The 22,049-nt window shown below is 41.2% G+C and overlaps 1 protein-coding gene across 1 annotated transcript; it reads right to left on the bottom strand.

Annotated features, from left to right (window-relative positions):
• Positions 1 to 333: 333 nt before the first annotated feature.
• On the bottom strand, positions 334 to 21,680 carry TFG (trafficking from ER to golgi regulator). The gene is given in 10 exon segments (XM_051622279.1): positions 334 to 870; positions 872 to 1,137; positions 3,561 to 3,650; positions 8,833 to 8,973; positions 11,181 to 11,348; positions 12,863 to 13,009; positions 13,872 to 13,955; positions 15,136 to 15,344; positions 18,782 to 18,886; positions 21,586 to 21,680. Coding segments are annotated over 8 exon segments (1,191 nt in total). The 5' UTR covers positions 15,320 to 15,344; positions 18,782 to 18,886; positions 21,586 to 21,680; the 3' UTR covers positions 334 to 759.
• Between the last annotated feature and the right edge of the window lie 369 nt (positions 21,681 to 22,049).

The following is a 22,049-nucleotide window of genomic DNA, read 5'->3' as shown; positions in this document are numbered from 1 at the left end:
ATAAAACAATTCTCCCCCTGCCCTTGTTAAAGTAAAATTGGTAAGGGGCTCGAAGATTTTATGTCTTGGTTCTTATTCATTTGGTAAGCGGGTTACTTGGCAGTTAATAACAGTAGACAGTGCAAAACCATCTGCTGCTGCACAGCCTCTGCAAAAGCCATCACAATTTGCAACACTTCTCCATTTACATACCTAAAAATCTGTCTCTTCTCCTACCACTGCGAGCACCACTGACCTTAACCTCAGTATCTGCACACCCAGCATGCACACTTGTCATTTAACAGTTTTCTTCTTCAGTATTACCTAAATTCTAAAATCAAGATGAGTCAAATAGTAGATTCAGGGTTTTTATTAGTTTTCCATGTGAGCATTACAATTTATAACACATCATATCTAGTTTTACCTCCAGAATGAATCTAACTTAGTACATCATGGTATTAGTAAAAACAAGCCTGATAAATGGGCTAAACTTCCAACTAGCATCTTTGACATTCTGGCTTGCCTTGTTCGAAGGATACAATCACTTTACAGACATTTAGGTAGTGTTTCCCAAAAACAACCCAGCCCCAAATTAAACTAGGAAGCGAATACAATTGAAAGCGGGAAAGATTTCTTTGGTCTTTCCCCTCCCCCCTGCAAGAATTTAATTAACAGCTATAGTTCTGCCTCATTACAGTTTTGGAATCTCGGTTAAAAATCCTGGAGTCTGTTTTGGGATGGACTCGTTCGCGCGGGTGGCAGGGGCGGGGCAGCACCCCCTTACCGGTAGCCAGGTCCGGGCTGGGTGTAGCCCTGGGGGAAGGGAGGCCGGCTGCGGGCGTAGGGGTTGGGCCCGGCGGGCGGGGGGGTCATGGTGGTGCCGGGCGGGGGGGGTGAAGCCGGCCCTCGGCTGGTAGGTGCCGGGCGCCGCCTGGGAGGCGGGGGGGCCGCTGTAGGGCGCGGGCTGGGAGGCCTGCGTGGTGTAGGGCTGCGGGGCGTAGCTGCCCCCCGCGTACTGCGGCGGCTGCTGCCCCGGCGGCAGCTGCTGCGGCTGCCCGGGGTAGGTGGCGGCGGCGGGGGCCGGGGCAGGGGCCGCCGGCTGGCTGTAGGCCGGGAACTGCTGGGCTTGCTGCGAGGGGGTTTGCTGCTGGCTGTAACCTGGAAAGGCAAAGAGCAAGGTGGGGTGAGAGAGACAGCAAGGAGCCAAGGGCACTTCTGTACAGTGACACACAGACAGCACCGCGGTAAGCACAGAAAAGGCAAACCAAGAAGGAAGGGCGAGTTCCCTGCCCTCACACAAGCGCGCTGCCTGCTTTTTGGGGCTACCGTGGCAGCACAGCAGCACTGGAAATAGCGTCACACAGTTCTCCCACGACTGACAAGAAATTAAAAAAGGACAAATAGTATTTTACCACCGTGTCACATGAAAAACAAAGTGTCTTCCTTGGCAAATGAAGCAAAATGCAACCTTTTTCCCAAATAAAACTCAAAACTAATCTGTCCTGAAAATATCGTCAGGGTTTAATGCAAGTCATACCTTTGGTTAAATAACAGGTGTTCTCAGTTCTTTCAATATGACATAGTTGTGCAGAACAACACGTTAGTACAAAACTTGCATTTAAACAGGCCCCAAACTTGATTTTGCTGTATAAAACCAGCTTCCAAAAATAATTTCTCTTACTGAAGACCTTATAATGACACAACGTCCTTTTATGAAGAAATAGCTGCTTTTATCCATCATGAAACACACCTGCAGCTACTTGCAATGAAACCTCTCCAGTGACTGGAATCCTGTCAGCATTAAACACCAGACACACAAATTATTAAAAGTGCACAGCCCTATGGGGAAAGAGTAAGGAATGAAGAATGCACTCGAGTATAAACTCACCTTGAAACTGGGGTCAGAATTTACTCATGAGACAAACCTCTGAAGGGTCCATGTTTACTACCATGAATAAATAGCCACATTGTTGCCTAGTAGATCTACAAGAGTAGGCAGGAATCCTGCTCTTGGGGGCCATGGGTTTGAAAGCAGACAATGCTCATGGGAACAAAATTAAAGCAAACAAAAAACCCATGAGTCAAGATCTTCAAAGACCACTGCCAACAGCTCCTCAAAAACAATACTTTCTGAAAGAGGAGGTTAATCATGAAATCAGTGATCAGCAACAGAGGTGCCCCAGATCAGTTTTGGTGGTGTTTCATTCTTACTTGAAGATGAATCTAATTACAGTGCAGAGCTCACATTGCACTACAGCTTTCACAGGAACTTCTCCAGCCAAATAATGGATTAGATGATTGTAGGATATGACTAGAAAGCAAAGAGAACCTCCTTTCCCCCCCCACCCCCACTCAGTTTTTAAGCCTAAAGAAAGTCAGTTAGACCCTTCTACTTTCAACAGGCTTGTTTCTTCTTCTGAAATTAAGACTTCAGAAAGTCTGTTACTGTCTTCTAATTACAAATGTGGAGGCGAGAAATCTGCAGAGAACAAGATACCATTTAGAGACCCAAATCAACCAGCTCTCACACAGTGCACAGGAACAATGGCTGAGGCACAAACCTTCAGTTCCCAGTTTTCTAGGGTTCCTATCGAATGTAAACATGGAATTTCTTCATAAACTCTGCAAGTGTTTTAATCTACGTCAAAACTGATGCACTCCCACTGTATATATTGCACACCAAAATAAAGGCCACAGAGGCTCTATTCTGGTATGGGCTTACTTAACGGGAGTCTTTTGTTTCAGGAAGATTGTTTAAAACAAAGAATGATAAATGCTTAGTATCATTTTCTAAAATAATTAAGCAATCTGCAATTTTTTACAGGTTCAGCCCTGTACTTTAGCTGGATTACGATTCCTAGCGTATACTATGCATTATTAGATGCCAGCTGCTTATAAAGTAAAACAACTGCAAGTTCTGAAGTTAAGTTTACTTTGGGTATATGCAAAAGTCAGCATTCCACATTTGACTGCACATAAACCACTAGTGCACTAAAACGTTCTTCTGCTGATACCTTTACTTGAGGTATCAGCAAAGTCCACTACAAAAACATCACCTGAAAGTTCCTCTGAAATTACAGTATTTACAGCAGCTAAGGATTTGCTAAATGACAAACAATCAGTGTTCTCACCAATAAATTTTGTACATGGAGATTATTTTAGATGCAAGGAATAGGGACCATCTTTATGTACCTCTGATAAGTAAGGAACCTAAATGGTGATATTTTATGCACTTGCTAGAATCCTAAGGCTGCAGAAGTTGATCCTGAAGACATCTCATACTTCAGGTAATTGATTCTGCCTACCTTTCTAACAATGCATTCTGCTGATTATTAATGAGGTCTGCTTTTGGTCACAACCAAGTAGGATTGAGATACCACAGCTCAAGCTATATAAAAATGTAGACAGCTAGTGTCCTCCTACTGTTAAGTTTTGATTCATGCCAGTTCCCATCAGAACCACAGGCACTCCAGCTGTTCAGCACCCTGACCAGCCCCACAGGTGCAGGAACCGACGCTCACAGGGTTGAGCACTGAAGGAGAGGTTCTACAGCTAAACCGGCGTTGGAGCGCGCTGCTTACCTGGGTACTGCATACCGTACTGCTGCTGAGGCTGAGCCTGCGGCTGCTGGCCAGGGTAACCAGGCTGTGGGTACTGTTGATACATCTGACCTATGGATTAAAAACTTATTTAGTTGAACCCCAGTACCCTACCTATTTTATAAGCACACAGCGAACAACATCCTAACAGTTTAAAAATCACTGAAACAAACCGTCTCACGAGATGTAAAAACTTCTTTCAGAAAATCTGAACACAGTCAAGTTTGAGTATGATCTACCTAATTACCAACTTGAATCAATCTACAGTTTTTAGTTTCTGAACTAGGGTGTTTTGAAGACTAAGTGAGGTTTAACTCCAACAGAATAAATGGTTCTAATTTGGTATGTGAGGCTTGCTACTTCACATTTTCAGAGGATGCCAGAAGCTGTGCACCTTAATTAGTACTACTCTGGTGGGTAACAGAGTAGGAATCTTTAAATGTCTTGGTAACAGCTCCAGAACCTACACTGTAAATTAAAGTACTTCAAAAGTTAAACATGTCCTCAGATTGTCTGTTTATATGAGGCTTTCAAGACCATTTCTGCATCAGAGTACTGTAAGCAGAGTGGTACATTATTTATTCTGACCACACTTTCCAGATAAGTCAGCCATCTTTTAATATCTGACTTGCTGTAAGCCATATTTTCTTAAGAGACCCAGGGGCATACACCCTAAAGCAAAAACAAAACCATGCATTCTTAAGTTTGTCTATTCCAATTTTGGCAGAGTATTCATTTAGACTTAACCTATGGGCCCTGTTTAGACTTTATGCTTCTGCTGTTTTTCAATTTAATAACAGGCACAGTCAAAGAACCAAAACAATTATCTGCCAAAACTAAAGCTTAGCTGAACTAGAGCAGACATGGAAACTTTACTATTATAAAGTGTTACTGTATAATTTTTCGTTCTGCAAAGATCAGCAAACTGTATAAATACACTGTAAGCTGTATCTTCTGAACTGCACCAAGGCAAAACCAACAATGTTCTGCTCCAAGTCTTCCCAGACCCCTGCGCACACTGCCTTAAAAGAACTCCCTATTCCTTCTCTTCTCTATGTGACTTGCAGCTGAAAGCAGCGGTATTCTACACTCCCACTAAGCTGTTCCAAATACTTTATATGGGTGCAATCATTCAAATTATTATTTGGTATGCAATTATTGTGGGATGAAGGGTGTGCTAAACACAAGGCTTGAAGAGATTTAAGCCTGTTATTTTAAGAATTACAAATTAGAAACTTGGAATGCATTTTTTTTCTTACCTAAACCCAGTTGTTACATTGTAGTTCTGGGAGAACAACCAGGAGGCTGCTTAAGTTCGGATAATTATCTACAGGCTAAAAGAGAGACCACACTGGCACCTGCTGGAGAGCCCAGGTAAAGGGATATGAAAGAAACGGAGTTTCTTCTAAAGCTTTCAGAGGTTTGCTGTCTTCACCAGGGCTGAAGCATTAGCGAGGAGCAGAGAGATGTTCCAGTGCCATCCAAGAAAGCATTCTTAATTTAGAGCCATTAATGCAATCTAGCATCGCATGGCTCCTTAAATGAACAGTTTTCCTTCTCACTGAATTTTATTTTGAACACAAGATGAGCTACAGCATCAGTGTCTGGTTTTCTACATAGTGCTTAATGCAGTCAAGGATCTGCCAGCATTTACCATTGTTCTTGTGCACTGAAACAGACATTTTAGCTTGATTCAGAAAAAAGACCAAATAGGTATACAATCACACACCTTCTCTTCCCTAGAACATCATGAGGTGCTTACACAAATGAACTTTTAGATCTGTTTTAGCAAAGAGTAAAACAGTGTCCACATCTGTACATTATTTGTTCCTGTCTGTGTTCAGCGACCAGATTTAGTTGTACAAAAGCACGGGCATACCACAGGAGACAACACTACACTCAACTACTTTGCTGTATTGATTTAATTCAAACTAGTGGATGATTAAACCTTCAGCAAAGGAGACAAGCCTTTCATTAGCATCTGCACATAGGTGTGAGGGGACTCAGTATTCACAAATAATTACTAATAGCCATCATAACATTATTTATGGGCAAAGAATGATATTAAAAATAATCCCTGATATACCGGAATGATTGACATATGATTGGCATCACTATTCTACTTCTAAAAATACTGGGAAGGTGGGGGAAGTACAGTTTGGGGTGGTTTTGGTTTTTTTCAGAAGTGAATTAACATTTTAAAACTAGTTTCTAACAACAACATGCTCTGTTCCAATAGTGCCATTTGTGTGAGCCAGTCCTGTTGAAAACCTAACCATCAAAACATATCTGAAGTTCTGGCTGGGCCATGGCCCTGCACAGGTTCTCAGCTGCTGGAGAACAGAACAGGGCAACACAGGTCCCCAGATTCCGATTGTACTGAGGTGCTGTCAAACAGTGAATTATAGAAAGCTACTCCATGTTTCAAAGGAAAGTCTTGGAACACTTTGGATAAAAGCAACTTAGTTTATGAAAAAAATTCAGAAGCTGGTAATCACACATACTGCTCAGCTTTGGTAAGAGACTGCTATTTACCACATCCGTACAATGGCCAACGTAAGTATTCCCACTAGTATTTCTGATTAACAAAGTGCAATAATGACTTCTGATCTCTTCCCAAGAGCTGAATCATCCTGTTTTATCCATAGAGTGAAGAAAATTTAACCAATAATTAACACGTATCAGCCACTATAATAAAAACTGCATAAACTACAGACCAAAACCTTCACAATTGGTGCTACTTTACATGCAAGCAAAAGGACCTGGGCAAAAGTATAGCACAGTTCAGTGTCTAAACAAAAAAAAACAAAACCACAAAACCAGTATATTTTCCTTGACCCAAATTTAGAAAATATCATTACATCTACTCTGATGCATGAGCCAACTTCTTTTCTAAGTAAGATGAGTTTTGCTGAACCAAGTTAATTTTTCCATTTCCTGGTCTTAGCAGCCATTCAGGATTCCAACCTAGTGCTCTCAAGTGTTTTACTTTTTCTGTTTCAGTTGTGGCTTAACATCAACACTTAAAACCTCGTACCTTATTGTATGAGGTAGAAGTTAAAATTGAGAAAAGTAAAAAGACTCAACTCATAAAGTGCAAGTTCAGTAGTTAAGAGTATAACTTTTTAATATTAAGTTTTCTAGCTGCTGACAGAAGAACTTACAGCACTTTTTTCCAAAAGTAACTTCCACACACAAACCCCAAAGCTACAAAGATGTCTCTTTCTACCTCCATCATTTGACTAATTCTTAGGGAAGTAAGGAAAAACAAAAGCTGAAAGCAGCAAAACAATTTTTTATAAGCTCCACTTCAACCAACAACATTCATACCTGCTTAAATATTACACCTAACTACAAGCTGCTCAAATATTCAGCTCAATCAAAACGTTACTGATGCCCTTCAGGAAAGACATGCCAAGTGACAGTGCATCCTGTCATCACCCTCAATAATGCCTCTCACATGTATCTCAGCATTATGTCTGTTTAACAAGCAGCAGAGCATTGTAACTTGTTCCTACACTAACACAGAAACAACTTTTGATTTTATTTCATATGGAGGTAGAAATACCAAAGCAAACCACAAAATCACAGAATAGTCCTGGTTGGAAGAGACCTTCAAGAACATTGAGTCCAACCATTAACCTAACTCTACTGAGTTCAGTGCTACACCATGTCCATAAGCACCACATCTACACATATTTTATATACCTCCAGGGACAGTGATTCAACCACTTCCCTAGGCAGCCAGTTCCAGTGGTTAATAACCCTTTCAGTGAAGTTTCTTCTAATATCCAAACTAACGCCCCCCCACGGCACAACTTGAGGCCATTTCTTCTTGTACTATCACTTGTTACTAGGGAGAAGAAACCAACCCCCAGCTCTACAACTTCTTTTCAAGTAGTTGTAGAGAATGATAAGGTCTCCCCTCAGCCTCCTTTTCTCCATGCTAATCCCCAGTTATCTCAAACGCTTCTCATAAGACTTGTTCTCCAGATACTTCACCGGCTTCCTTGCCCTTCTCTGGACTCGCTCCAGCACCTCGATGTCTTTCTTGTAGTGAGGACCCCAAACTGAACACAGTATTCAATCAAGGTGCAGCCTCACCAGTGCTGAGTACGATCACCTCCCCTAGTCCTGCTGGCCATGCTATTCCTGATGCAGGCCAGGATGCTGTTGGCCTTCTTGTCCACCTGGGCACACTACTGGCTCACGTTAAGCCAACTGTTGACCAACACCCCCAGGACCTTTTCTGCTTTGGCCTTGTTGAGCCTCATAAAATTGGCCTCAGCCCATGAATCCAGCCTGTCCAGGTCCCTCTGGAGAGCCTTCCTACCCTTAGGCATATCAACACTTCTGCCCAGCTTGGTGTCATCTGCAATCTTACTGTAGGTGCACTTGATCCTCTTGTCCAGATAATTAATAAAGACATTGAAGAGAACTGGCCATAACACTGAGTCCTGGGGAGCACCACTTGTGACTAGCCATCAACTGGATTCAACTTCATTCAGGCATTCCGTAGAGTTTCATCCAGAACTACGCAGGTTTGAAGGCTTAGTGTTCTTAGAAAATATCCATTAAAAAATTATGTCCAAATGTAGCAAAACTCTGAACAGGTTTATTTTTAGAAGTCAAATAACGTGTGAAAGGGAATAGTACAAAGGACTCTGAATACCAGAGTTAAGACCTTAAGCTATAAAGGGAAGCCTTTAAAGGCCAGAGGCTTTCAAGGGTTACACAGGAGAACTACAGTGCTGACGAGAGAGTTGCAAAGTTTAGCCTGACTAGCACAGAGCCATACATAGTAAAGAAGCAATGCAGCAATGGCTCTGTTTTGTTAGATAGAAATGATGATTAAATATTTTAAATTCACAGTAGACAAGCCAACAAACTGTTAGCTAAGCGAAAGCTTGACACAACACACAGGGCATTATATGAACTAAATTTTTCAGACACCTTTAAAATGCAGTGTATATAAATCTGCCTTACAGTAAAATGAGCACAGAATCAAGCTGAAAACTACCATGAAAATCCTTCTCATGTTCCACCACCTATCCTTTTAAATATGGCTGCTGCTCCACCTGCTGATTCTATATGGAACAGCAAGCGAGGAAAAAAGGTTTTCTGACTAGTGGCACAGATGAACTTGCAGTTGGGTGTCGACCTTGAGTCGGCTAATTGGAAGTCCTAGCTACAGACCACCCAGATTCAGACACCAACATTCATGTCTTAAACAGCTGACAAACATGCTGCTTACCTTCCACCTGACCAGTCTGTGGCTGTGTGGCAGGGTATGGTGGCTGCTGTGCCTGAACACCAGGGGGGTGGGCTGCAGAAGAGGAGGAAGCGATGCTGTCCGGCGTTCCCGATCGCTCTTCTGCAGGGGCACTGGGTGGTCCTAGAGGAGCAAGACCAAAATACAGTATGCAGAATAAACAGAGTCTGAATTACAAACCAAAAATCTAATACAAGGACATTCCCTTGCAAAGTTTTAAACTTTTTTTCCAGTTTTCCATAGATTTACATCCCAGAGTGTCAGGTCCAAGCTAAAGCTAAATATATTTGCACATCTGAACTTGCTTTTGAAAATACTTTTGGGGCTATCTTCCAGCTGTCTCCTGATCACTCAAATTTTATCCTTCCAAGCAACATTACCCTGCATGACTACATGTTTTTTCCATGGCTTGAAGCACTTGTACACTGAAGACCTAGCACTTTTGGAGAGAATATGCACCTATGTACCTATTCTTTCTCATCTGGAGCAAAGGTGAAAGGCTGCATGGAACTGTTCAAATGCACCAGTGTTTTACTGTGGCTGACATGGGCGCAGGCAACAAAGTGTTTTTAGCAACTGTGATACAGCACATGAACAGAAAACCTCCAAGGAGCGTATTAGATTTGCACTCCTGGACAGGATATGGCAGGCTTCAGTCTAAAAGCAAGTGTCTGCTTTGGTAATTCTGAAAATAGTCCAGCTAGCACCCAAAGAAAGCATGGAAACAGAGAATTCAGGTTTTCTCTGCATTACTGAGAAGTTTTGAAATATGCATGTGAATGGGTATAATATACTACAATTGAATGCAAAATACTTTGTTAGAAACAAGGAAGCTAAAGCTTGGACCTTTCCAGCTCTTCACTATGTGAATGCTATCTATAAGACAATACTTTCAAATACACGCTTAAACCTAAGCACAAGAATTAGAATTGCGGCAAATTGACTTTCAGTTTTAAGAAAGTTATATTTACACAATATAAACATGCATCCAACAAGCCCTTGTGTTTTCATGTCAGCTTTACTATGGGGAAAATGAATCAAATCTGCTTACTTCTGGTTTTGCCTTTATATACATAACAACAGGATTATAGCCTCAGAAATGTTATTTCTTATACTCTGTTTAAATGGCTCTCTGTGAAGTTCTTTGTACATTCAAAGTATGGTCAAGTGACTTCACTCTATCAGAAGAATTATGGAGACACAAACATTGAAATGTAACTGATGCTATGATCGAAGCATTAACTGACAATGAGGCTTCGTATCAGAAGACAAAACCACTCCTTCAAAAACTAGCTCAAATTTTACACTAGCTGTTCTTCATACTCTATCACTTCATTGTGCAGAGATAGTCTGTGAAATAACGATACCATGACAACACCCAAAATGTGCCATGAAGGAAGAGATCATTCAATGGGCCTGATCCACTTAGCAGTACCCCAGTCTGACAACAACCACTGTGTCTGTGAGTAACAACTTCGGATCCTGCACACTCACAATCGTGCAGTGCAGATCTATCCTCATCACTCCACTCTTTTGCTAAGGAAGCCGTGCTGCAGCAACAAGCTCCAGTTGGTATTAGTTTGCTCATCTGTATCATTACTTCACACACCATCTAAAATTTATTTGCTCTTAAGTTGAGAGTAAACAGCAAGTCCTGTTTGCTGACACCAGTTTTATTTTCAGTTTTCAAAGAGACTTTAAACCTTGCCAGACCCACACAGATTCTATGCAAAAATCACTTCTCCATTTCTGCATCACACTCCCTATTACATTCTACATTGCTTTCTAACTACACTTATCCTGTCTTAAGTTAACCATGTTCAGTTTAGTATAATCAGTTTTTACATGTTTAGCATTCTATTACTAGGAAGAGCCAACAGTCATGCAGCTCTTCAAGAATAAATACAAATCAGACAAATAAGTTATTCCTTTCTCTTAACAGTCAAAAATTTCCTTTCATTTTGAAATGAAACAGAAAAGGCAGAGTCACACCAAATATTGACTGACCCAAACAGCAGAAGCGCAAGCCAAGAACGTAAGCTGAACTGTAAGTTCAAACCTATTAGGGATCCAGAGTAGTGGAGGCTGTTTTTCTATCACCAGCAAATGCCAACCAAGTTACTCCACAAAACAGCAACGTTTAAACAGTTTGTATACAAAAGTTAGCAAAAAGTTACACCACCCTAATACAAAAAGTTTTAGAATACTAAAATAGTGAATACAGAACACAGCTTAATACATCCAAAACACAAATGCTTTGTTACAAATCAAGATTTGACTCATCAGTTATTAACGTGTTTAGCTTTCCTTTTCATAAGATGTATTCTTACCTGACACCTGATCATCTGTCAAGCCAAATGCTGACATGACATTCTTGCTGATTTCATCCTGGTTCTTTAGTGGATCAAATGCAGACATGCTTGCTGCTATTACTTGAGTAGATGGCTTAACATTAGCGTCAGCAGCAGCAGGCTTTTCTTCCCTACCATCTACAGCATCTACAAAACACAAAGTGTCCAGTTATTAATTCTTGAGAACTGAAACACCATCATACATATATACTGTGCTACAACTTTAAAACTGCATAGTTGTGGGGTTTTTTTTCAATTTTTCAACTGCTGAAATGCTTATTTAGGATAAGACTGCTGAACCAGTGATGCACCCAGAACTGAGGAATCACAAAGCACAGATTTTCATTACACAGTTACTTAAAGATACACTGACACTGTGGAGCATCATGTATCACTTTGTCTTAGATTCAAAGGTACAAGACTCCTGTTTAAATCAATTACTCTGGTATGACTTGCCTACAGAGAATTTAAAATTAAGAAACTTACAGGATAGGTTCCAGTTTATTATAGTGTTTTATCGACTATAATTTTTGGTTCTATCCCCTTCTCCCCAAATTCTTCCTAAGCTGACAAGTGAAGTTCATCTCTGCAATTACACATGGAACACTGAATTATCTGGAAACTTACCCAGCAGACTGTTACATTTTCTCTTAAAAACAAATACGTGCAGATCAGGTTTAGACTAGATAAGTTGTTGGGGTTTTTTTACATTCTGAGATCATCACCTTAACCTCCTTCCAAAGGGTTTATAACTAGAATCCATCTTATTCCACTGTAATCAGTAATTACTAATTATTTATATTGAAGGAACAAGGGCTAGGTTTTTTTAAACAATAAAAACAATAGAACTTAACTTTGAAGTGTTTAATACAAAATCAGTGCTTCCTAAAAACAAAACAAAACAAAAAAGGCTAGAGTTCTCAGGTTGCCTGTTTACTCAAACACTGCACTCCATGTCTTTGTGTCATGATTTTGTGTCCAGCTTACCCAAAATCTGTAGTTAAGCACACAGAGGTATAGTTTTTACAGTACAACAGCCCTAAGCTGTAAGATTAATGCCTCAAAATTAGGAGAATAAGACTTCCTTCACCATTTTGCCCTCCCAATAATCCTTTCCCACCCCTACCTGCACCCTTGTGCTGCTTACCCTGAGACAGCTCTGAGGCTGGTTTGGGCTCAAAATGCGTGGATTCAGTTTCCTAACCTGGCGAAAAAAGTCAATATAATTTTTGCTGAATTTGCTTTTTAGTTTTAGTGAATCCAACTTGCTTAGCAATGTGACAAGACAAGCACCAGGGCCAGCCCAAAGTAAGCAACAGGAGTGCGCAGCTGGGAGCAAGAACTCTTCAGCAACAACTATTAATTCAGCTCAAAGCCCTCTCAAAATATTGTTGTGACTCACAAGTGTTAGTTACAGCATCTTCATACATCGCAGCAAAAACCTCAGACTTTGAAGTTTCATTCCTAAATTAACTTAGTTCTTTACTACTAATAATTTGAATAAAAATTCTGCCTCTGAAATAACTGAAGCATTAAAGTTCTGAACCATCAAGCAACAATCAAAAATAATCATAACCAGTATTCAAGCTTCCTTTTTCACTTTGTTAAACAGCACACAACTCTGCAAATTCAACCAAACAGTTCTTTGCCAGGCTGCCTACCACTTTCAGGCAGGTTACTGGAAAGCCCTGGTTCAGCTGGTGGTTCTAAACAGTCCAATAAACGATTGACTTTGTTGCGAAGTTCTATCAGCTCTCGACGCAGGTATTTCACCTGATTAGATTCTAGGGGTCTTGGTTGTCCATTCACTGCAAAACAGCAATTACATAAATTTAAGACAGTAGTAACATTTTTATATCCAGTTTAAAATAGAAAAAAAAAACTTCCCAACTTTTATTTCCTTGTTGTGTCATCATCTTCTGTGGAGCTTAAAATGACACAGCTCAGTCAACACAGACTGAACTACTGGTCCTTTAATATAATCTCAGTTCAGCATAATCCACAGTACCCAACTGTGCAGTACATTTCTGCAGTGTTCACTCATTTCCATGAATACACCCTGAACAAGACAAAGATCATACCTGGTTGTGAAAAGCTGTCCTTTTAAAAAGTACCTTTAGAAAATAAAGCAGTATATGCAATACTTGCAATTCATAAATAGTCACTGTTCAGGTTACAGGCTGATTGCTGTTCCTTGGAACTATGTGCTAATTAAAAAATAGTAGCTTGACAATAAAGAACTATATTATACAAAAGGCCAAAAGACAAGCGTTAAAATCTATTCAACTTTAAGCAATTAATGTTATGTTTTAGCAGTGTACTAGTAAGAGTGCAGGATAAAAGTCTTAAACTTCTCACACATCTCTGAAGAAAACTTCACAGATGTTGGAGAGTGGGAGGTGGAAAATAACATTAAGAAAAAGACATTGACCACATTATACGTATACTTTAAGCAATCTTACAGACAGTTTCAGTTTCTGTAAGTTCAGATGTCACATGAAACATCAAGAAAGAAAATAGCTACCATGCATTAAACCAGTATTTTTTAACTTAGCAATTTCATTCTTCTGAGGTGACAAACTGAAAGATTTTAGTACCTTCCGATGAAGCCAACTGCCTGAATTTTAATAAACATTACTAAAACAAAAAGACAAAATCTTCTATACTTACCAAACAATGTCAGCTTGAGTATCCTACTGCATTGAATTGCAAAGGAAAGATCTGAGCTATCAAAAATTGTTATAAGATCTCCATCTGAAAAGAACACAAAAAAGTTACATTGAAAGCAAAGCCTGTTAACTTCTGAGCTTCATGCAAGGGCAGAAGTTGATACTTCATTACTTAAAAATAACTCTCCCTATTTGATTCTGAAGTTACTAGGAAAAAAATTTATTCATCTAATTTAAAAGCATCCATCAGTTTCCTTTCACCTTTCTTATTACAGAAAAATAAATTCTATGATAAGAGGAAAAACAAAGCCACCATAAATCCACTGAGCTCTCTTTCAGTAGAGATCAAAACTGAAAGTATGAGCCTTTCACCGAGTATCGATTTTGATGAGTAATGACCACAAAAAGCTTCACAAACCTGAAGAAACTTTAATTCCAAGTGAAATTTTATTGCCTCTATGTATGGGAAAAAAAAAGTTATTTATCACACAGTCCTTGATCTAAGAGACTGGATTTTACAATTTCATTCTGAGTTTCATTTTCTGAACACCACCCCACTGTCCCAAACTAAGTAACTTATCCATGTCCCACACTGACATTCAAAGAGGAAAAACCCTCCAAACCACAACTCTCTTTCTAGACAAGAGAAAGAGAGTTTTTTGTTTTCAATCTCAAACAAGGCCCTCATAATTCTGTGGAAGTCCTTCTTTCTTAAGCTTGCATTTGTTTAGCACTAATGATTAAGGTTTTCTTTGAAATCACCCATGTCCAACAGATGTGAACCATCACAAAAGGGAAAGAGAACTTTTAATAAATATTTCAGGTTAAGTTTATTCTGATGGAGGAAAACAATCAAGAATTACTACCACATAAACAAAGTTTTCAAAGTTCTATAAGAGCTTGGCTTAAGTCATACATGTTTGTTCATTCCTCACCTTCAAACCCACTTTATCAACAAAACAAAAAAATGGTTAAATGAGCGCACAGAAGAGAAACTTACAATAGCATCAGCTTCCTGCAACAGCAAGACCTGAACTTTCACATAGCTGATATTTCAGAAAAACTGGCGGAAATACTATGTTAAGAAAACATAACCACAAGAGATACAGCTTCTATTGTGTGATTCAAAGGATTTCACAAGAAATCACTTTTATTTGCCAGAAAATTTGGACAATTTTGAAAAGGTGAATTTCAGAGTTTCTGTCAATAGATAAATCATATCAGAGCAACAGTATTAAATCTCAACAGTAGCAATGAAATCTCACCTTCATCTTTGTATTTTATTGTGACTTCATCATTGCTCAGAAGCTTTCCTCTAAAAACTCTTTGCATCATAAGCACCAATTCATCATAGGTGATATCTTCATTATGAATAGGAATTCTTCTAATATCTTCCCCAAGCTGAGCTTTGATTATCAGCTTCCCACTTAAGTCCAGCTGCCCATTCATGTTGGATTCCTTATCACCTGCAGACCTGTTAGGAACAAAACATTAAAAACATTTTAGAAAACAAAACTGTTAGTTACTTAAATGCATCTGATGACCGTTCTGAAGCTTTCCATATTTGGAAGGCATTACTGTTAGGAAGCTTTCCAGAGAACATCTCTTGGACACAGTCTACGATGCACTAATTTCTCAAACAATAAAGTGCACAATACACTAACTGAGCTCAGCGGCAAAGACCATACAATTAAAGTCAACAGTTACCACAGTGCCTGGTGTACAGAATTTAATACCAAGGAATTTTTAAAAGTCAGACAGCTTTTAAACATGTGTGACATTAAAAAAATCTCGAACTTTTTGTTGTTTTTTTTTTTAAGGTATCAGCCATAAACTGTCATGGAAAACAAGTTATAAAGGAATCAATATTCCCTAGGATTTGCTTTTAAGACACATGTATACATCTCTCTCGGGCAAAGTGAAATTGTAGTAAATGCTCTCAGCCTTACAACACTATATTGGTTATGTTATCACCTTATTAGATTATTTTTTACATCCCCCATAATTATGATAAGCAGCAAAGGGCGCTTTTTCTTCTCTCTATTCAAGAAAAACCTGCCACAACAAAATAACTTATTTCAAAGATTCTAGGTGGTAAAATGCCTTTATTAAGGGGATCAAGTTGAGTCATGCATTATTTCATAAATAAATGAACAAATAAATGAATAGCTCAACATTGGGTTTATTATATCAATTATGTGAAAACATAAAATCATAGAATCACAGAACCATTCAAGTTGGAAAAGACCCTTGGGATCACCGAGTCCAACCATCATCCCTACTCTACAAAATTCTCCCCTAAACCACATCCACCAACACCACAGCCAAACAACCCTTAAACACATCCAGGGATGCTGACTCAACCACCTCCCTGGGCAGCCTATTCCAGTGTCTAACCACTCTTTCTGTGAAAAAAATTTCCCTAATGTCCAGTCCAAACCTCCCCTGTTGCAGCTTGAAGCCATTCCCTCTTGTTCTGTCACTAACTACCTGTGAAAAGAGACCAGCACCAGCCTCTCTACAATGGCCTTTCAGGTAGTTGTAGAGACTGAGGAGGTCTCCCCTCAGCTTCCTTTCTCAAACTAAACATTCCCAGCTCCTTCAAGCGTTCTTCATAAGATTTATTCTCTCCCTTCACCGGCTTCATTGCCCTCCTCTGTACTCGCTCCAGCACCTCAATATCTCTCTTGAATTGAAGTGCCCAAAACTGGATGCAATACTCCAGGTGTGGCCTCACCAGTGCTGAGTACAGGGGGACAATCACCTCTCTACTTCTGCTGATCACACTATTTCTAATACAAGCCAGGATGCCACTGGCTTTCTTGGTCACCTGGGCACACTGCTGGCTCGTATTCAGCCACTTGTCAATTAGAACTCCCAGGTCCTTTTCTGCCAGACACTTCCTAGCCACACTTTCCCAAGCCTGGAGCGTTGCCTGGGGTTGTTCTGGCCCAAGTGCAGGACCCAGCACTTGGCCTTGTTGAAGTCCATACCATTAACATTAGCCCAATGACCCAATCTATCCAAGTCTCTCTGTAGAGCCTCCCTGTCCTCATGCAGATCAGCACTCCCGCCTAGTTTGGTGTCATCTGCAAACTTACTGATAATACACTCTATGTCCTTATCAAGATCATCAATAAAGATGTTAAACAGAAACAGTCCCAACACTGAGTCCTGAGAAACACCACTTGTGACTGGCCCCAGCTGGATTTGACTCCATTGAGCACCACTCTTTGGTCCCAACCATCCAGCCAGTGCTTGATCCAACAGATCGTGGGCTCATCCAGGCCATGAGCAGCCAGTTTTTTTATGAGAGTTCTATGGAGAACCGTGTCAAATGCTTTTTGGAGGTCCAGATAGACAATATCCACAGCCCTTCCCTCATCCAATAGTCAGGTCACTAGGTTATAAAAGGAGATCAGGTTTGTCAGGCAAGACCTGCCTTTCACAAACCCATGCTGACTGGGCCTGATCCACTGGTTATCCTCTATATGGCTTCTAATGACACCCAAGATGATCTGCTCCATGACCTTCCCTGGTCACTGATGGTTCATCTCCAGAAAGCGAGATTAAAAATTTTTCCTTTTTTGAAATTCTGACTGAGATATTTTAACCAAGATTTTAGATTTTAGAAGCTACTGAGAACACAGTAGCTATTCACTAGGCTCAGAACCACAAATTTATTACACAGTATACATAGTCAGAATAGTCAGTTACTCCCAGTGCTTTAAGAGGCGTGGAAAACTGCTACAAAAAAGGAACTGCAACAAAGCCATCTTGAGTCCAAACAGCACACAGCATATACTTCAGAGTTGTATCTTTAAGACTTTATATAAGACAATGTAAAAATTACCACTTTATAGGAGGCATCTCTCCTATTAAAAAAAACAAAGGCTTTATGTATAAAAGAAAAAAGGAAACTACCACAGAGAAATTAAAAAAAAAATCTAAATAGCTAGTCAGATGTCCCCTTCTTTCTTCACTGCTTTGGACAGGGCCAAAACAACAGATCTGGAAAGAGGAGCAATTAAAGAAACACTTATTTTAATATCTGAAGAACAAAGCATGGAGATCTTAAAGGCTGGAAGCCCTACACATCAAAAGTTGACATTTCCAAAGCCATAAGCAGGCAAGCATGCAGTTCATTCTCTCGTGCAAAAAGAATTCTTGGTAGAATATGCAAATATTTATCTCTTACCTCTAAGGATTTTATAACACAGTGCTTTATGAGAAAACTGGATTTTGCTTTGGTCAGTCTATTTTTAAAGTACTACATTGAAACTTATTTCTCTCCTACCAGAGAACAAGACACTCAGCTCAAGCCTTTAATACATCATACCTTGATGCACCTATATATATTTACCTCTACTGTTTCAATGCCAATGTTTTGCATTAAAAATATGTAGTATGATGCTATCTACAGATTGCAATTCAGCTTCTGGGATTATTTTTTTATTATTATTAACTTAATACAAAGGAAACATTTAATGCAAATCCCTTTGTTTATCACAATGTTACAAAAATATAATAAAGACAAGCAACTACTGAATAAACTCATTTCCCTAATCAGGGAGGTAGCAGGAGGTACGTGGATACAATTTAACTGCAGAGAAAAGGGATCTGCAATTAACACAGCCAGGTTGCTGCTGAGACACCATGACAAAAAAATGAAGTTTATAATGTTGTTTATGCTTGCTAACACATTATTCATGTTTTGCAACAAAGGAGCCTTGACTGCATGCACATCAGTTCAGTCTAAGCAACACTTTAAGTTTTTTGTAAGAGCACAGTAAGTTGCAGAAGTTGTTTGTTGTTGGTTGGGTTTTTTTAATTTAAGCATTAAAAAATAAAATAGCATCCATCCAGGCATTTTCTTTCACCTCCTTTCCAAAAATATGTACTTATTTTTACCTTGTCTGTCTTAATGATGGCAGATTATTGGACAGTTTTCCCACCTCACTTCAGGACAGAATCAGGATAAGCCGCCATGCACTGCCAGTGGCTGAAAACAGGACCCTGCATCAGAAAAAAAAAAATAAATTAACAAATTCATTTGCAGTCACACTTCATTAGAAATACACAGTTCACAACAATCTTTCACTTTAGAACATCTTAAAAACACACACAAACAAAAAAGGCACTGTTTTGTCCATAATATAACTAAGATTTACACTTTTGAGTATTGCAGTCTTTGAAGTTCAACTAAAACAGATCATAAACAAGGCTTTTAATTTCATAACAGAAGAATATTTTTTTCTAATTTTCTAACTGCATGTAGAAATTCCTAAGAGTAAAGCATTCCTTTTCAGGACAGTGATCTTCACCAACAGTCTCAAAAATACCCATTTCTACAGCCTCCATCTTAAAATCCCAGGCTAAGTTAAAGGAAATAAACTTTGATTGACTTAGCAGTAATATTAGGATGGACTACCAAGAGGAAAGTAGTAGTAATGCCACTTTCCCACAGGAAGAGCCAAGAAAGTGGGCAAGAAGGAAATGCAGTCAGAAATACACCAACACTTGAGACTATTATTTGCCCTCAATTCAGTTTAAGATGATGGTTTTTCTGCCAGAAAGCTTATGTGATGAGCTGGCTGAGGTTTATGCAGTCCACCTGTTTGTTAGGTAAGTGCTTAATGCCTAGAGCTACAAGACAATAATTTAGCATACAGGCCAATACAAAGGAGAACAAAATTGTGCTCCTCCCTCCCACCTGACAGGTATACCCTACTTGGCACTTTTCTACGTGTGTCTCTCTCACACATGTGGTGAACCTCAAACATCCATTATCTGATTTTTAGATGACTTGCTGCTAACCAGAGAGAATGACAGAATGATAGGGGCTGGAAAGGACCTCTGGAGAAAAAAAGTAGGTTCCCCTCACCCACGTGAAATTAGGCTTCCCAGCTCTCATCTTTCAACACAACTGGAAGTAAACTGGAACATACAGGCATGAGAAACACAGGACAGAAGCAGAGAGCAAACAAACCCCAGCAACTGGACAAAGCCCCTCCCTGATTCTCATAGGCTGGCAGCTGCTCCCCTCATCCTGGGTAGGAAATGTCCACTTTTAAGAAGGACTGTACTCACTCATAACAGGGAGAAGGTAAGACTGTTGTGACATGCAAAGTAGGTGAACAGGAAGAGACTACTTTTCTGATTCCTCACTCACATACCACAAAATGAGTAATGCATGAAGATGGTGCCCCATTCACCCCAATCTTGCTACAGCTCCAGGTAAAATTTACTGCAATGAACAAATACAGGATACAGATAATGCATCTAAGAGTGGTTTAACTTGAAGAATCCATTTAGCTACCACCTCGTGTTTCTTAAACATTAGAGCTGGGCACTGGTTTTTGCTTCTTCAGCATTACAACACAAGCTACTTACAAACTGATAAGAGTAAGAATCAAATCTCATCTGTACTTCCTCAAGCTTCACGTCGTGGTGGACAAACCTGAGCTCTTGTGACCTTTCACCAGATAGAATGCATAATTCGCATCTTTGTGCAAGGAAACCAGCTCCTGTAATGTAGTTACAGAACTACAATGTCTTATGTATCAACACTACTAACAGAAATCCACTGTGGGTCTATCAGCAATTATTAAAAGGTAACAAGACAGCCTTTAAATGCACTTTTTTATCCAACTGTTCTCCATTCTGCTTGAAGGTGTCCAAATTTTAAGAGACAGATGGTAAACACTGTAACTGCTAATTGTAATTGTTACAGAAAACTTTGTTAAATGTTCCAATTATTTAATTATACAGCATTCAAGCTTTTCTTTCCTCACTGTGACGGAGCTGAATGCATGATTCTCTTGGGAAAGTTTTTCAAAGATTATATCCAAAATACACACTAAGGAGCTTTTTAACAGAACCAATCACAGTGCCTATTTTCTTGAGGGGAAACAAAACAACCAAACGTTAATATCTTCCTGTTTAAGAAAGATTATTTTTCATATGAATCACAATGGCATACTTCTAACCTCCCTGGTGTACCACACGCATTTTGGAGGTAGAGATTCTTTTTTTCCTCTCCTCTTGGCTCCTATTCTCATCATGGACCAATTTAAGTGGTGCATGTGGACAGTGACTCTTCAATCTAAGCCAGTCACTTCAGACCCCTCCTAAAGCATTGATGTCATAACCCTGTTGGATTTCACTACCCTTTTCTGCACTGCAGCAGAGAAAAGCCGCCTTGCCTGAGCCCAAACCCTGCTTGATAGAGCTCTAAGTTTTCTCAAGACACCTGAGGGGTGAGGAGCAGAAAGAAGAGCCCTCTTCATTTTTCCCCAGTCCCGAGAAGGGCAGGCCCGGCCCAATGGGGAGCAGTAATCACAGCCACTCGGTGCTGGGCGACGAGGAGCCTGCAGTTGCCCTGGCTCCCAAGAGGAAAGAGGCTTGGTGACCAAGGGAACAACCCCTCGCGGAGGCGGAGAGGGGAGGCCTGTGCCAGCCCTCACCCCCGACCCCCCAGGCCGGAGAGGCCGGGGACGCCTCCATTCACCCCCGGGCAGGGCCGGGGGGACGCAAGGGGCCTCCCAGCCTTTCCGCCAGGGGCCGCGTCTCCCCTAGAGCTGGGGTGGAGAAGGGGGGGGGGGGCCGGGGGGGCTCACCCCCAGCCAGCAACCACCCCTCCCGCCGCCTTGCCCCCCCCCGCCCTCCCAGGACGCAGCGCGGGGAAGGGGAGGCGACCAGCCCCGCTCTCTTACTCTGGCTTCTCCGCGGTGCCGCCGCCGCAGGCCCCGCCGCCGCCGCCGCCGCCGCCCGTACGTGGCACGGAGCGCAGGGGCAGGTGGGACGGCGACCGGGCCTGCGCGCGCCGCCCGCATGCGCACTGCCCGGGGGGGGGGAGGGGGCGTGGCAGCGCGAGCCCCGGCCGTTGGGGAGGCGGCGGGGGCTGGGCCCCGCACCCGGCCCCGCACCCGGCTCCCCCCCCTTCTCTCGGGTGCGTGGGGAGCGGTGTCTAGCCGGTACGGAGCAAGCAGGTACTGAGGCAAAGCCGGTCCGACTCGTGTCCCGGAGCACGGAAGCCGGGGGTCTGGCTGGCGCTGGCCCGCCGAGGGGAGGGCGGTGACGCCCCTCGGCCCGGCCCGGCCCTCGGGCGGCATCCCCAGCCGCGGCGCGGGGGCAGGCGGGCGGCGGGGCCGCGTGGAGAGCGCGGGGTGGTGCCCGC

Source organism: Apus apus, chromosome 1, assembly GCF_020740795.1.
Source record: "Apus apus isolate bApuApu2 chromosome 1, bApuApu2.pri.cur, whole genome shotgun sequence".
NCBI classification, from domain to species: Eukaryota; Metazoa; Chordata; class Aves; order Apodiformes; family Apodidae; genus Apus; species Apus apus.
Note: the sequence above shows the minus strand (reverse complement) of the source record. Positions and strands in the feature narration are given on the sequence as shown.